The sequence below is a fragment of the Schistocerca gregaria genome, chromosome 4, assembly GCF_023897955.1.
Source record: "Schistocerca gregaria isolate iqSchGreg1 chromosome 4, iqSchGreg1.2, whole genome shotgun sequence".
NCBI classification, from domain to species: domain Eukaryota; kingdom Metazoa; phylum Arthropoda; class Insecta; order Orthoptera; family Acrididae; genus Schistocerca; species Schistocerca gregaria.
In genome coordinates, this window is record NC_064923.1 from 194856352 (window position 1) to 194873776 (window position 17425).

The window sequence follows — 17425 nt, forward strand, 5'->3', positions numbered from 1 at the left end:
CCTCTGTTTGCTCAAATGAACGTGTTCCGTAATTTTTATTTTTGAGTTGTGAGGTTCTGTTAAGAAAAGCAATACAATAAATTTGTTTTTATAGTCATCATAAATGAGATTTCTCGACTCTCTTAACAGGCTTTGCATTACCATTTTACAGGAAGTGAGTCATGATAATTGTCCTGTTTTATAGTAATATTTAGAATGTTTTTCCTTGTAGTGATACAGTAAAACTATACTTTGTTCGTCATAAGAATAAACCTGAAGTAAACAAACAGAAATGTGATGATTGGTCAGCAACCATAGCACATGTAATCTGGTGTTGTTGCACTCTTATTATTATGTTATGGTAAATGAAACTTTAATACGCTAATGTATTAACAGCCATCAATGTTTTCCTAATCACCTTTTGGTTAGGTAGTTTTTAATTCAAAAATCATGTACAGTCGCATTCTCTGTACTGTTGTGTTCTGATTTTCACGCTGATAGTAGATGGTGTGAAAATGGATGACACTGATTCCTGCTCAATAATGAAACGCGCTTGGACACACCGTTAAAAAGCGTCGAGAAACAGGTTATTTCTTAATGTTTTTCATAAGCTCTGAAAAAAAATCTGCGTTGGACTTTTTTGAGGAATTGTATTTACTACTGTTAAGGAGTTTTTTAATACGAAATGCTCAGCTGCATCAGAAATGTTGAAACCATGGATCAAGGTTTCACATCTCGCTTTATTCGTTTTTTTCGTTCAATATGGCACACCAACAAGTTTTAAATATAATATTCATCAAATTTATTCTAAGTAATATATATATATATATATATATATATATACACACACACACACACACACACACACACATATATATATATATATATATATATATATATATATATATATATATATATATATATATAATCATTTTAATGAAAAATGCACATCTTCTTGTCTCTAATTACACACAAAATTCCAGTTTTCATTGCCATTATAAATATTGATATTTTATAAAAGAGATACTTAAATGCGGCATACGTACTGGAACTAATGTACGAAGCTCTTGTCACACGTCACTGTTGAACACTGGTGGGATGCTCAACGGCATGTTATAAAAGAAGAGAAGGACATATAGAGCTTGGATGCCTTCGTGGATTCTGTTGGTTATCACTGTAGCAGTACCGAAACGTTTTTCTTGGTTTCGAATGTGGAATGAATTGAGAAATTATAAGACAACTGACTGGAAGTAATAACTCCAATGGTTTCACTGTATCACCATGCTGTGAAATCTCTGCAATATAATCTTGCGTCACACATATCTCGAGCAGAAGATTACCCTGTGTCTTAAGTAGGTCTTTTTATCACGCTTGATTTTAATTACAGTACTATGTTAGCTGAGAACGAGGATGTTGTGCTTTATGCCTGCCCTAAGAAAAGGCGTTATTGCTGGTGTTCTGCCGAAATTATTTAACTCCATTTAAAAACTAAATGAATTCAACGTTGTATTGTTTCTCTGTTCGTATCTTTTTACGGCGTAACTGAAACTGTTCACATTGCTGCCGGTTAGGTGGACCAGCTAGTTAAATGCGGCGGTAAAGATGTTGTCCTTTATTATCGCTCAGTCGAAATGCGCGTAACGCACAGCATGAAACTTATCCTCATTATCGTACTTGACTCTACTCATGACAGTTTGGCTTCCACTCTACTTGAGATGAAATCGAATGAGATTCCAGTAAACATGGAAAAATACTGTAATGTAATCAGGTTTATTCTTGTGATGAAGGCAGTATACCAGCACATATTATAAAAGTCGAATGAGAACGATCGAATCGTTCCGCACGTTTTATAGTCTCTGCCAGAGATAATATTGAAACCTGTCAGAGATAGCGGACAATGAACCAAGTAAATATTTTGATTTAGCTGCGTTCGTCAGAAAAGTGGTGAGAGGTGTCGGTATGTAGATTAAGGTGAAGAAAATACAACGCTGGCGTTTGCGACGGCTGCAGCGACAGCGGTGTAATGACAACGCCTTCGTGACAGTGTAACCGCTGCGATGGAACAAAATGCGAAATTTATCACTGTTTATTTGTGTACTGACAAAGTTTTACAGATTGACATAACAGCTTCACCAACAGCAGAAGACGCTTGCGTAGAAATATGTAAACAGATTGGAGTAGGGCCCGTTGCTAGGTATCTTTTTGCCCTGAAGCTTCGGGACACCAAATTTTTCTGCCCTGATTACAGGACTTTGTGTGAAAATGAACAGTATGAGTTTCGTATTAGATTTAAAGTACCTAGTCTTTCACGGTTAAGGAAGGTTGACATTAAAGCCTATGACTATTACTTCAACCAAGCTCGACAAGATGTGATGAACAATAAAATTCCAGACATCAGCTATGACAAGTACAAATGGGAACTTGTTGGCTTAGGTGTAGCTGATATGTACAGGGTGATGCTTGAGACAGGTGTAGATAGAGACAATGTAGAAAGTGATTACAAGAAATATATACCCAAAGAAGTGGTTAAGCATCATATGTTTTTTATTAAAAGACCGATACATGAATCTTTATGTCAAATTAGTAATGGTAGTAGCAAACATGATGCATGGTATGTGAAAGGTGAATATCTAAAACAGTTTGAGGAAATGGCCCCCAATTACTTGACTGAAGAGTACAAGGCGTTAATGGATGAGGGAGGCTCTATTGTCGCAGTGTGGATGAAAATAAACCCATTCCACAAAGAAATGCCTGGAATTTCATTCCGGTATGATGGAAAGAAACAGGTGAAATTATAATATATCCCTAAATAGCTTTATATAATTATTAATTACTATAATTACATTGAGATATGTTTAAATTGTTGTACTTGTCCATGATCTGTTGCCGTGTCCTCATGCAGCAGATATTCCATTTCATGTGCCATACCGATGTAATGAGCTGTGGGCTGTGTGTTTCTGTTTAAATGAATATCGAAAAGCTCTTGATAAATAATATTCCATGTCTTTAACAATGAGATTACATGATCAAGTGCAAATAAATTGACTCCACAGGTCACTTCAGTGTGTTATGATTTTATGTGAAACCTATGTTTTTGGATGGGGTCCGCCTTTAGCAAAACACAATTTTGTTTTTTATCCTATACATGTTTCACTGCACTTGCAATATCTTCAGTAGGATTTTATGTTATGCCTGTTAACGATAAAAGCCCACTGAAAATGCTGCAACTGCAGTGCAACATGTATGAGATAAAAAACAAAATTGTGTTTTGCTAAAGGGCGGACCCCATCCAAAAACATATCTATTGTTAAAGCAAACACAGGAAAAAAGAGCTTCAATCCCAAGATGATTGTTTTATGCAAAGCTGTTTTTGGTTTTGTAAATATTTATTACATATCACAGATAAGACATTGCTACATCTACTAGAAACAGGTACAAATAAATTTTTAAAGTTTACACTCCTTATAGCTACATTTCGTGCCAATCTGAAATTTCTTGTTCCACAGTGAATGACTTCATCTCAGAGTAAAATTCCAGTCCCCAACAAATTACTATGTGTTTTGTTAGATACCTTTACCACAAATTATGCAATGTTTTTTAATCAAGAAGGATAGAAAAAGTCTTGCCACTATTTGCAATTGAATATAAAAAATGAAACTCTATTAGTTGTAAATAAGACTTGCGCCTATGCATGTTGTAGAAAACAAGTGGAAAGTAATTTACCATAGCTGAAAGTGCCACAGTTCATATTTTTGTGTGTTCCACATCCCTGATGTACATCTGTAGTCCAGCAGTCATTGTGCCTGATTTTGATAAAGAAACATAGAATAATTCTTTGCTACTACTGAGGATTCCTTCTTGTTCGAGACTTGGAATAGTATTCACTAAGTCTACCGATGACACCTCAGTAGCTGCTTGTAGACGAAGTTCTGACTATGGTTGCAAAAGCAGACATTAACAGCTGTCAGAGCACTTTCTTAATAACATAGTTATCCATATGTCACTGTCCGAATAAGTGTGTGTAGAAGATGAAGCTGCTGTCTGATGGCTTAGTGTGGATTCTTGGGGATAGCTACAGATTTAACTCCTTTCTCATTTTTGCAAGGCATATCAAGTTTGAATAAATGAAGTGGTAGCTCTGTATTACCTATAGGGGCTACATTAATCAAAAATGACTCAGCATAATGCTTGACTCTGATTGCATTGATGCTGAACTGTAGAGCAGTGAAACAGCTCTCTGCATGAGAAAGCTGCACCTGCCTGGAGTTTCTAAACCTTCTGTCATGTCATGTCTCTTACTTCCTACTCCAAATCTATACCAATATGGAGGTCTCATGCCCACATTCTCTCTCTCTCTCTCTCTCTCTCTCTCTCTCTCTCTCTCTCTCTCTCTCTCTCTCCTTTTTTTTTCCTCCATGCTCTCACTACTTGTTTCTCCTGCAACATAGTCTAGTATAAAGCTTGATTCAGACAAATCTGTCATGTCATGTCTGAGGCTTGTGACAAGTTTCATCTTTTTTCCCATTTTGAACATTACAATTCAGTTTATGATGACTATTCAGTTACTCTCTTATCTACCTCATAAGATATGTTAACTGTATTTTATTGTTATTCTATCATAGAGCAGGTACTCATTAGAATTCCTTACAGTAATTATATAAATTACCACTTCTGTAGTTCAGTAATGGTTTTTGTGAACTCTGTCATTGAGGAGGAGTCTTTTGTTTATCCCTGAAACTGTTTCATCTGTATTGGAACTGCTTTTAATGATGACCCAAGAACTGAAATTGGAGGTAGTAAAGCAAAAGCAGAAATGCTGATTCTGTTTTCAAATGCTGCGGAGAAGGGTGACACAGATATTAGTGTCAATGATGTTGATATACAGCTAAAATTAAACAACATTGCGAGATGTGATGGAATCCCTGTCAGAGTCTATACATAATGAACGACCAAGTCCACTGTCATTTTAATCATAATGAAAGAGCATGTGGCAGATGAGTGATAACGGAACTAGATCAAAAAGGACAGGGTCAACCGAGAACTGAAGTAGGACCTCTAGGAAATGAGCTATGGGGAATGGAGAGCTCGAGCATTGGATTGTAATAACTGGCAGTGAATTGTTAAAGAGGCCAAGATTCACAGTGAACTAAAGAGCCACAGAAGAAGAAGATCGGAAGGAGGGACTGCTAACACCAGTTTATGAGAAGGGTTGCGGAAGTTACCCACAAAACTATTGTCTAACTAATTTTCATCTTTTGTTGATTCTTGAAACATATTATGATCTAAAACATGATGTAATATCTCAAACAGAATGACATATTCCACACTAACCAGCATGGATTCCAAAAACATCAGTCTTGTGAAACACAAGTTATTGTTCTTTCACGACAGCCTGAAAACCGTGGGTCAAGAGAATAAAATGGATGCAGTATTTCTTTACTTCTGGAAAACTTTTAACTCAGTACTAAACAAATGATTATTAATGAAAGTATGATTATATGGGGTATCAAAGAAAATTGTTATTTGATTGAAGATTTCTTTGTTGGGAGAACAAAGTCTGTTATCTCAGATGGTGAGTAATGGACAAAAGTAAAAATAACTTCAGCCCTGCCATAGGGAATGGTATACAGGTCCTGGTTGTTTGTGTTGTGTATTAGTGATGTGGGATGCAATTTCAGTAATAACCTCAGACTTTTCAGAGATGATGAAGTTATCTATAATGAAGTAGTTGTTACTGTTGTTGTGGCCTTCAGTTCAAAGACTGGTTTCATGCAGCTGTCCATGCTCGTCTATCCTGTGAAAGATTCTCCACAAACCACCACACAGTCTGTGGCGGAGGGTACTGTACCACTACTAGTCAATTCCTTTTCTTTTCTATTCGCAAATAGAGAAAGGGAGTAATGACTGTCTGTGAGCCTCCGTATGAGCCTGATGTGTCTTATCATGTGCTTACGTGAAATGTCTGTTGGCAACAGTAGAATTGTTCTGCAGTGAGCTTTAAATTCTGGTTCTTTAAATTTTCTTAATAATGCTCTGCAAAATGAACATCAGCTTCCCGCCAGGAATTCCCACTTGAGTTCACAAAACATCTGTCATACTCATGTGTTTATTGAGCCTACTGATAACAAATCTAGTAGCTCACCTCTGAATTGCTTTGATGTCTTCATTTAATGTGACCTAGCGGGGATCCCAAACACTTTAGCAATACGCAGGAGTAGGCCACACTAGTGTTTTATATGCACTCTGCTTTACAGGGGAGCCACAGTCTTCTGAAACTCTTCTGATAATTCAAAATTGACCATTAGCCATTCCTATTACTGTTCTTATGCACTTGTTCCATTTCATATTGCTTTGCAATGTTATGCCGAGATATTTAACTGACTTGATGATGTCAAGAAGCACACTACTAATGCTGTAACGTTACAGGATTGTTTTCGTACTCATCTGCATTAACTTACATTTTTATACATTTAGAGCAGGCTTCCATTCATCATGCCAGCCAGAAATTTTATCAAAGTGATCGTGTATCCTCCTATAGTCACTTACTGATGACACCATCCCATACACAACAGCATCATCAGTAAACAGACGCAGATTGCTGCACATCCTTTTTGTCAAATCAGTTTTGTATGTAGAGAACAACAACTGCTGCAACCTACATCCATTTAAACCTGCTTAGTGTATAATGAGATTGATATCCCTCTACAATTTTTACCGCATCACATCCTTCCACTACAAATTTGATGATTCCTTGATGCCTCAGTGTGTGCCATATTAACCACCTCTTCTTCTAGTGACGTTATGCCAAGAATTGTTTTTCTCCAGTTTGATTCAGTGCCTCCTTATCAGTTACTGTATCCAACCATCGAATCTTTAGCATTCTTCTGTAGCATCTATTTCAAAACCCGCTATCCTCTTCATGTCTTAACTGTTTACTGTGCGTATTTCAGTTCTGTACATGAGTACACTCAAGACTGATACATTAATGAATGACTTCTCAACAGTAAAATTTATATTTGATGTTAACAAATGTCATTATTTCAGAAATGTTTTTCTTGCTCATACCAGTCTGCATTTTATATCCCATCTACTTTGGCCATCAGCAGATACTTTTGTACTCAAACAGAAAAACTCGTAGACTACTTTTAGTATCTCATTTCCTAATCTAATACCCTCAGTGTTAATTGATTTCATTTGGCTTCATTCAATTACCTTTCTTTTTACTTTATTTGATGTGATCGTATTGTGTCTTCTTTCTGAGACACTGTATTCCATTCGACTACTGTTCCAAGTTCTTTGCCATTTCTGACTGAATCACAGTGTTTTCAATAACAGCAAAGTTTCTATCTCTCCCTGTAGAACAGTCATTCACTTTCCAAGTTTCTCCTAGGTTTCCTCCTCTGCTACAGATTGATAAAATAAGACTCAACTACAACCGTATCTCATTACCTTCTCAACTACTGCTTTCCATTCATGTCCCCAACTGTTATACTTGCAGTCTGAATGATGTTGCAGTAGTTAAGCAGAGATAAAGAGGATTGCTCAGGACAGACTGTGTGAAGAGCAACATCAAATCAATCTGCAGACTGAATACCAGAACAACAAAACAGTCATACATCCACAAGATATTTTTTTTTAATAAAGAAAAATTAATGAAGAAACTCAGTTTGCTTCTTTTCACTCGGACGTATCTCCCATCTACATGTACACAGATACCCCGCAAGCCACAGTACAGTATGTGGCAGAGGGTATGCTGTACCACTACTAGTCATTTCCTTTTCTGTTCCACTTGCAAATAGAGCAAGGGAAAAACGACTGTCTGTGTGCCTTTGTATGAGCTCTAATTTCTTGTATCCTATTTTCGTGGTCCTTATGCAACAATGTATGTTGTCGACAGTAGAATCATTCAGCAGTCAGCTTCAAATGCCGGTTCTCTAAATTTTCCCCACTAGTGTTCCTTGAAAAGAATCAAGCTTTCTCTCGAGGGATTTCCATTTGAGTTCATGAAACATCTCCATAACACTTGTGTGTTTTTCGACCTAGCGAGCATGAAATATAACAGGTCACCTTTGAATTAGTTAAATGCCTTCCTGTAATCTGAAGTAGTATGGATCCCAAACAATCGAGCAGTACTCAGTAATAGGTCACACCTGTGTCCTATGTGTAGTTTTACAGATGAACCACACTTTCCTAAAATTCTCCCAATAAACTGAAGATGACCTTTTGCCTTCCCTGCCAGGGTCCACACATGCTCATTCCATTTCATATCACTTTGCAGTATTGCCTCCAGATATTTAAACAATGTGTCTGCCGAACAGGACACTACTAGTGCTGTATCCAAACATGGAGGGTTCATTTGTCCTACGCACCTGCTTTAACTTACATTTTTCTACATTTTAGAGCTAGTGCCTTCCATAACACCAACTAGAAATATTGGCCAAGTCAACTTGTAGCATCCCCTACAGCCACTCAGCATCAACAACTTACTGTTGCACCACAACATTATCATCAAATAATTGTAGATTGTTGACCAACCTGTCCGCCAAATCATTTTTTGTTTATAGAGAATTACAGCAGCCCTCACACTTTCCTGGTGCACTTCTGACGATACCCTTGTCTCTGATGAACACTTTCCATCAAGGACAAATTACTGGCTTTTATAACTTAAAAAGTCTTTGAGTGTAAACGTATTCCATGTGCTCATACCTTCATTTTCACCCTGCAGTGGGGCGCTGTGTCATATGCTTTCCAGAAATCTAGAAGTATGGAATCTGCCTGTAGCCCTTCATCTGTAATGTTCAGTATATCATGAAAAAAGGCCAAGCCGAGTTTCACACGAGCAGTGCTTTGTAAAAGCATGCTGATTTGTGGAATAAGCTTCTCAGTCTCAAGAAAATTTATTGTATTCAAACTAAGAATATGTTCAACGATTCAGCAGCAAACTGAAGTTGACTCAGTAATTATGGTGTAGGTTTTCGTTTCACTCCTGGTTGTCTTGTGGTTTTATTCTCAGGGTTTCCACAAGTTCTGGAAATCGGGTAATATCAAGGAATTTCAAAAGTGTTAGTGAAATCAGGGAAATATCAGAGAAATTTGAAAAGGACACTGGAAAAATGTTGTTTTTGTCTCGGTAGATGAAATGGTTTTTAACTGGGATATCATGCATTGTTGCTGGGTGGGTGCAGCTGAGTACATGCACCACTTCCTTATTCCCTCATTCCTACTGTGTCTCCTCCTCCTACCACTGCCCTCAGCTTCCAGTCAGTGCTGCCACTATTTCTAGCCTCTAGTCTAGCAACTGCTGATGAGAGGCAGGGAGGTGTGGCAAGTGCTTTGTTTGGATCTGATTTCAGAGACTGTAAATGCTGGGACCCAAGGTGGCAGCCATGTGTTCATGAGTTGTGTTTGAGTGACGGTGTAAATGTGTGAGTGCTCCCGTTTTCTGACAAAAGCTATAGCTGAAAATTTAGTTGTGAGAGTGTGATTGTCTTTTCTGTGTGGCTGTTGCAGCTCAGTGATCATCTTTACAGTGAATTGGTAACTATCCTCATTATTATTGACTCTTAGTACTTGCACAAGTTACCTGTTGCATGATCACCACGGTGTCATTTCATCAACACGCTGTCTGTCACTTGTGAATAGCTGGCCACACTGCAGGCCATTTCTATGAGTTTGTCTAACAGATCGGACCCATCATTTCCCACTAATGTGAAGCCCCTTCCCAATGCATCTAGTCTCACCAATCTGCCAGCAGGCTTGTCTGTTCATGTGTGGTGTAATGCGGAAGATTTTCTTGGTTTATCCACGGACCCAGGACTGCAGTATTCCTTGGCAGGCCAGAAGTCATGGGCAGTGGATTTCAGGAATTACGACTTTCTGGCAGCAAGTACAATGTGGAGTTTTATAGACATTTTATTTACTCACTCTACTACATTTTAGCACTCCAAAAGTAATTTATTTATATGTTAGAAAGTATGGACGATAAGAAGAAGAAAATGTCAGCAGTTGCTGACGGTTTGTACACTTTGTACTCATATATTTCTCAAAAGAAATGTCACAGAATACATGTAAGATAATAGACATAACACAGTGGGTAACATCTAACAATAACGAACTTACTAGACCCAACATTTTATTGGCAGTCACCTATAGTACATTTGTTTACACAACTCATTCCTTCCATATACACTTCTTTCAAATCACTGAAGGCATTTTAAATCTATATTGTGACTCCATGGAAATGCATATTTCTGACAATAAATGTGTGTTTTTTTTTAATTATTGAAATGAAATAGCATCATTGCTCTTAATGAAACACACATACCATTTGGTTTCCTTTCTCCATCTAAAAACAGTTTGTTACAAAAGATATTGATTTTATTGCTTACGATTTTTGCTCTCATCAGGAAATGCCATCTGCTTGCGAGTTTTTTTTAGATAGTTCCTCGTTTGGCACTATTGTTTCTTGTAATGTACTGCAAAGATGGATTTAATTTACCTTTAGTTATTATAAAGTAGCTACAGACAATATGGTCACACAAATGAAGAATTTTTCCTGAAATTTAATTTGAAATTCTGCAGCTTAGTTTTTATAACAATATTGTGGTCCACAGTTGGAATACTGCCTAGAAATTTTTCTACCCTCTTTTTGAATGCCGTATTTTTTACAGCATTGTTTGTGTAACATCCATATGTCAATTTTAACAAGCAAGGTATTTCACAGTGCAGTTGTACGTGTTTTGATATGGTCACAGGTCCAGCCCCTTCATTATATTTGTAGCAAGTAAAACTTACAGTTTCTTGAAAATCACTCACTCAGGAGCTTGTTAAAAATAGTGGTGCTTGCACAATGTCACCTCTCTAACATGCTAATGCACTTGCAGTTGTGACAGAATCCTGAAACAGTGGTTAATTAAATGAGGAAATGTGGTCAATTCAGGCCAAAAAGGTATGAAAAATCACATTTTCAGTATAAAAACAGACATGTAATTTCTTTACTTATCTTGTTGCAGTCACATTAATTCTCATTTCAGCAGCTATCGAATACTTAAAAAAGTTACATCATTCCATTACATATAATGTTATAGCTAAGGAAATTCCACATGCCTATCATGTAGAAAAATGCTGAGATATTTCCTTCCCATCATTTGCCAAAATCTCGTTTCAGTAACTCGGGACACTTATGAGGCATGAGGGACACTGTGAATATTTTATTCTTGCATTGTGCTGGTACAATCTCAAGGTCCAGCCTCCACAAACACATAGGCAAAGGCTGCAGGTATCAAAGAATCTGCCGGAAATATCAGTGGCTCTTCAGGAACATCTGTTTTTTGTGTGGTATCTCACCTTCAAAGGCACACAGCTTTTGATTGTTGGAGGAGTGTTGTTAACAAAAAAACTTTCCATCCTCAGTCATGTGACAACTCTTGTAGCATTCATCGTGGTGAAACCAAGAAAGGTGAAATTAGTGATGAATGGCTGAATGACTGTAGGTCTGAGGGCATCAAGGCCCACAAGGCGTCAGAACTCCAGGCATGTTGCACAGTATGAAGCAAGTCTTTTCTTTTCACCAACCAGGCGAAGATGGCTGTAATCAGCCATATGGAAGAATCTAAGCTCTCCAAGGCAGTTGTGGTGGTCAAGCAGACAGCAGACATTCATATTGCTTGCCAGCATAGTGGTGCTCAAAAGTGACCTAAAGATTTTGGCATTTTTGACATACCCTTGCACAGCTTGATGTATCCTATCCTTTTCTGATGTCAAATTTTGGTGTTACTTATGAAACCTTACCACTGGGTTTTCAGTGAAGAGGGAAGATGGGCAAGTTATGCCTTGCTGACCTGCTTTCCCAATGTTTCTGTTGTTCTTGCTTCCTCTTTAGATGAGGGGGTTGATTTCATTGACCTTTTCTTCATCGCATGTGTGTTCTGAAACTGGACATATCCATCTATTGACAACCTCTAGTCTTCTTTAGGACAAAGATTCCTGATTTTGAGCATTTCCTCCCACTTCCTGATTATTCCATTATTTCTCCTGATTTTTAGCTAATGATCATCAAATCTATGACTGCTGTTTCAAAATTCCATTTCAGTTTTTGGTCAATTCTGGGAAGTCCTTTGCTTATTAATCTTTTTAGTCGATGTACTCCTCGGAGTTTGTAGGAATCAGGAAGTTGCACATAACATGTTATAGACTGTACTTTTTCCTGCTTTCTGCACATTTTGTGGAATGTATACTTATATTGCTCAGTTTTGTGCTGTGTTTGAACTTGCATTTGTGGGTTGTCACTGTGTCATTGCTACCAAGTTAGTAGTTTTCTCACTGTGGTGGTTTTGATTACCTGTCTATTGGCGATTAGGGATTATGGTATATTTTTAAACATATTAGTGTGGTTTTACAATAAAATTACTTTAAAAAATCACTTGATCCATTCAACATATTGAAACTATTAATTTATTAACGTCTACTAGCTCTTGAATTTGTATCACATAAACATTTATAATACATGGTATTCTGTCTTCGTTCCTGTATTGTTATGCATTCCAGCATGAATAAATCTGTAGCTGTATGTTTTTGCCTAACTATAGTGCCAGTGTTAATGTGGTGGTTTTTACGTCACTGGATATTTTTTTAGCACTAAACATTGCTATAGTAAAGGCACTGTATGCCCAGAAATGTTGTTCTGAATGGCTGTGTGACAGTAATTTTGCATCTTAGTACTTTGTTAGCAGCTTGTGCTGACATATAAGCCATAGTGGCACAAAAAATCACAAGATAACTGCAGCACCCTAAACAATACTTTTCAAAACCATAAAAGAATCTTTAGAAGTGAGTCAAGCTGAGGGTTCTCTTGCATTTTTTGCCATTTTGCGACACATCATGTGGTCACTTAAGTGAGTTGTACGTGAGTAAATTCAAACAATGGTTTTGCCAGAAAACTTCAAATACATAGAACAAAGTGTAGTGCTGGTATAAAATAGGATTAATAACATATTTAGAAATACAGATGTCAACTTACATCTTTACTTACCCTTAAGATCTCAAAATTTGTGAGGAATAAACGCTAAAACTTGTCTGGAAATCAGGGAAGCATCAGGGAATTTCACTTGGGGAAACTTGTGGCATCCCTGATTCTCAAGTGCAATGCAGGTGAAATAAAAATATATTGTCAGCAAAAACAATCATGTTGTATGAATTAGGTACCCTAATATTTAGCAGAGGCCACTTTCAAAGACTTGCAATTCTGTGTCTAATACATTTACTCCATAATTTCGTTTGTTGTGAATAATATAAATAATCTCCTGCTGAACTGTGATTGATACAGTTAAAAATTATGTATATTTTGCCTCTTTGTGTAAGACTCTGAAAGGGGTTTCTGTAGTTTGGTAGGATAAAATCCTCATTATACCAGCTCCAAACATGAAATAAGGAATTCAGAAGCCTCACATATTCAATAGAAAATTAAATAAATACATAATTAGCCACTTGTACAGTTTACATCTCTATACCTAGATTCAGATGTTTGTATGTCCATGTTTGGTGCATGACAAGCAACTTAAACAGACTTTTGCTTCTGTGGATGTAAGCTACTTAACTGTTGTATTGCAAGTAGCATTGTGATTGTACAGTCATAAAGCTAGTGTGGGTGATCAATGCAGCTATTTAATATATTTTACAGAGGAATGAACAAGTTTTCCTTTTAATTTTACTGTGTTAAGTACAAATAATTTACAGCAGCTTAATCATAGTTACATTTACATACATCAGTTGTCACTGTGTTACTTCACTTGTGTCACTGGAAGTCCCTTTTCATGATGGGATCTGTCAAACATGATGAATAAAAGTTCATGAAAGGTGTACTATCTATGTTGCAGCTCACAGCATTTGGCACAAAATATCATTTTAAAAATACAAATGTAATGCAAGTTTTATAAATTTAATTCCACTGCATTTATGGATGAAATTGTATTTGTTTCAGGCTCAGGCTGATGGGTGTCATTGAATTAATTAATTAGTTTTCATTGGAAATGGGAGTTTGAGCAATAGAAACAGTTCAGAAAATGTACCAGAATATTACAGTTTTTATGCAAAGCAATTTATTCCGTAATTTTATGGCAGAAGGGCTGTAAAATAAGTATTCCACTGATGCAATATCTTTCTATATTCCAGTGGTCACATCTCTGTGCAATAGATGATCTATGTTTTATATCAGTCAGAAGTGATCGTACAATAGAAATATCAAGAAAAACAGGAATACCTTCATACTTAAAATTTCAGTCCACTCCTATGTTACTTTCATTTGTAAGCCTCCTGGATGGTTATTATCGATTGATGGTGAAATGGACTTTCAACTTGTGTAAAGATGTTCCAACGCCATCACTGAAAAGGCTGTACATGCTGAAGTGCCATGGTCCTGTTGGGTAAGTCCGCTATATTTTGCAGTTTAGTTGTGTTTTACAATTGCAGCGATTGAAGTTAAAATGCTGTATTGTGTTTAAGATTTAATTTTAAAAATCTCTGGTTTGAATCATTAATGCCCATTAATTCCAGCCAAAGGCAACATTTACAGTTAATGACTAATGTTTTAACTGAAATGGCTCTTTTGTTTACAGAGGAGAATTTTCATATGCGAAATTACAAGAAAAGAGGAACAACAAAGCTGGTTGCTTTATTTTGAGAGAAAGTGAAACCAAGTATAATGTCTACTATTTGGATGTCTGCACAACAGAAAGGTAAATATTGTGATACAAAATTTCTTAGTAAACAATTCAAATGTCTTGTAAGAATATTAATGTAATAGTTTTAAACTTAATTACATACATAAAAGACAAGCCTGCAAACATAATTCTGTCAAAGTTATGAGATTTATTTAATATTCTACCTGTACTGTAGATGATGTATGCATTTTCACGGAATATTCGAAATTTTAGCACATGTTTGAAATATAGTAGATAATAAACTTAGTACAGGGTACAGGGTGACCCTGTCAAACCTCCCACATTTCAAAAGCCCAAGAATAGAAAACTAAAATGATTATGATAATGAAATTGCACCAAATGGTAGAGCATCTCAAAGAAATTATTTCATAATCATCAGTACAGTTCTACATGTGAACCATTTGTAGTTTGAGGAATATCGAGTCTATGTTAAGTTTCTTGACTCATGTTCTTCATAGCATGTCCTCTGTCACTGTTGCAATCACATCAGGGACATGACATCTTAACATAGAAATATCATCCCTTTTGGTTGCATACATGTGGTCCTTCACAAATCCTCACAAGAAGAAATCCAACAGAGTAATGTCAAGGGAACTTGGTGGCCAGATCCTCTACATCTGATCCAGCGATCGGGAAATTTTGAATCCAGCTGCTGACCAATGCAGCAGAGCTCCATCTTGTTGAAAGTTGATGTTTGGTTGCAATCTTGTATAGAGTAGCACGGAGAGCTGCTTCAAACCAGTCTCTGGACTGAAGACCACAACACAACAGCACACAAGCTGCTCCAACATATCCAAATACACTGACCCATGCACTGCACTTTCTGCAAAGAAGAATGCTCCATCAATCCTGTCATGCATTAGCTCATACCAGACATTCAGTTTAGGGGTATCATGAACATGGTCAACGATATTATGCCTATGTGCAAGCCCCAAATCTGAACATTATATTACATAACTGCTGCACATATGTGAAAGGTTGCCTCATCTGAGAAGAAACATCCTTACTGGGAGCATATCCTTAGCAAATTGTTATCGGCATGGTTTGTCATTCGGCATCAGATGTTGTAGAATTTGCAGTTTGTAAATATAAAAACGGAAGTGCAGGTTTTCTACACAATGCAGTATTGCTCAGGGTACATTAAGTTGCCTAGGTGCCTGCTGAATTGACTTATGTGGCCTTCTGAGAAAGGCTTGTGTGATGTCCTCCACTGTTTCTTTTGAAACTCTGTGGCATGCACCGTCAGAATGTTTCAGAACAGTTCCAGTTGTCAGAAACTTATGATAAAATTTCTTAATTGCTTTCACATCAGGTGAATTACATCCATACAACAGATAATAATTTCTTTCTTTGCTATATAATTTGCGATTTTGTTTCTACAAAACACACTACTATTTGTGTTCTTCAATGGAGCATTTCATTTAAATCAGTTTGATAAAAAGTAATTTTCCAGTTTTCTGTTGACATATTGCGTCATTCTCTCACATCTCAACTCTCTGTCTTCTTCTGAAATCACTCTTCCCATTGTCTGTTTGTTGCTCTCGGTTTGTAGTCTGCTGTGCTGCTCTTCAAATTTCTTGATTTTGCCTGTTTCATTTTTTAAATATTCTATTGTGTTTGTCTCAAATCTTCCTTAATTTCTGTAATCCATATAGTATTGCTCATACCATACTGTAATTTCTGTTATATTTCCTCGATGATTCTGTTGCCGTGTGTCCTGATCAGATGTCCAAAAAATAATGTATGTTTATTGCTGATCATGCTCTTTTTGATTCCATTTCCTTGTAGACCTTCATAGAAGCTAGCTTCCGCTGTCCGTTTTCGTGATATTTTGTGCTTATGCACATTCTGATCATTCTGCTGTAAATAATATGAGGACCCCAGACAAAATCATAGTTTCTAGAAAATGCAAGTCGAAGTTTAATGGTTTTCATAGGAGGGGACATGAGATTTGCACCATTTTGAATACTCGGGTCCTTAGCCTTTTACTGCCAGTGATAATAAATAAGTAGAACATCTGGTTTATAGTTGACAGGTACAGAGAATGGGCAATACACACTTAGACCCCTTTACTTCTCACTTACAATACAATAAAATGATAATGCTCAGAGTACATACTCAACATAACAGACATTTATTGTTATAAAATGATACATTATAGCGTCAATAGTGTACTGATTGAATTACAAAATACAAATATTCGTATCACAATCACCATCTGTGTCATAGGTGTTGTTACCCAAGTTCGTAGCGACATCATCATCACCATCCACATTATTAATATCTCCAAATGGTTCCCCAGTCTTTGTTTCATGGGATAAATGTTAATAAAATTGGTGGTGTATCAGTGGCACAAATTGCAGAAGTTCCACCAGGTCTTCATATTTTGTGTATTTTAGCATTGGTTTCACAGCAGTGAACTGAAGACTGGGAAGTTATTTAGGCATTTTTCTTGTTTGTTGTTTTTTCATTGGCAGTTTCTGGTAAGCCAGAATACCTTCAACTGATGTTGTCTTGTAAGAAATTGTATGCGAGTTTGCCTTTTCAAAATGAAGTACCTGCATTCCTTGTATCCCTGGCACAGTGTTCCTAAAGTACCGCTAGTGGTTGAAGATCAATGAAGTCTTCATCTGGCATTTTAGTAACAACAAATTTTCGACTCACTGTGGCAGCCAGATTCATCTAGTCACATTCGTTCCTCTTTCTTTTAAGTTAAATGATCCCAAAGT

At 36.8% G+C, this 17425-nt stretch overlaps 1 protein-coding gene across 1 annotated transcript in view; it reads left to right on the forward strand.

Annotated features, from left to right (window-relative positions):
- Window positions 1–1828: 1828 nt before the first annotated feature.
- LOC126266927 (tyrosine-protein kinase hopscotch) overlaps window positions 1829–17425 on the forward strand; it is a 155691-nt gene continuing 140094 nt past the window's right edge. The window contains exons 1-3 of the mRNA XM_049971618.1: window positions 1829–2765; window positions 14149–14399; window positions 14592–14711. Of these exons, the coding sequence (XP_049827575.1) occupies window positions 2037–2765; window positions 14149–14399; window positions 14592–14711 (1100 nt within the window). The 5' untranslated portion in view covers window positions 1829–2036. The remainder of the gene's footprint in view (window positions 2766–14148; window positions 14400–14591; window positions 14712–17425) is intronic.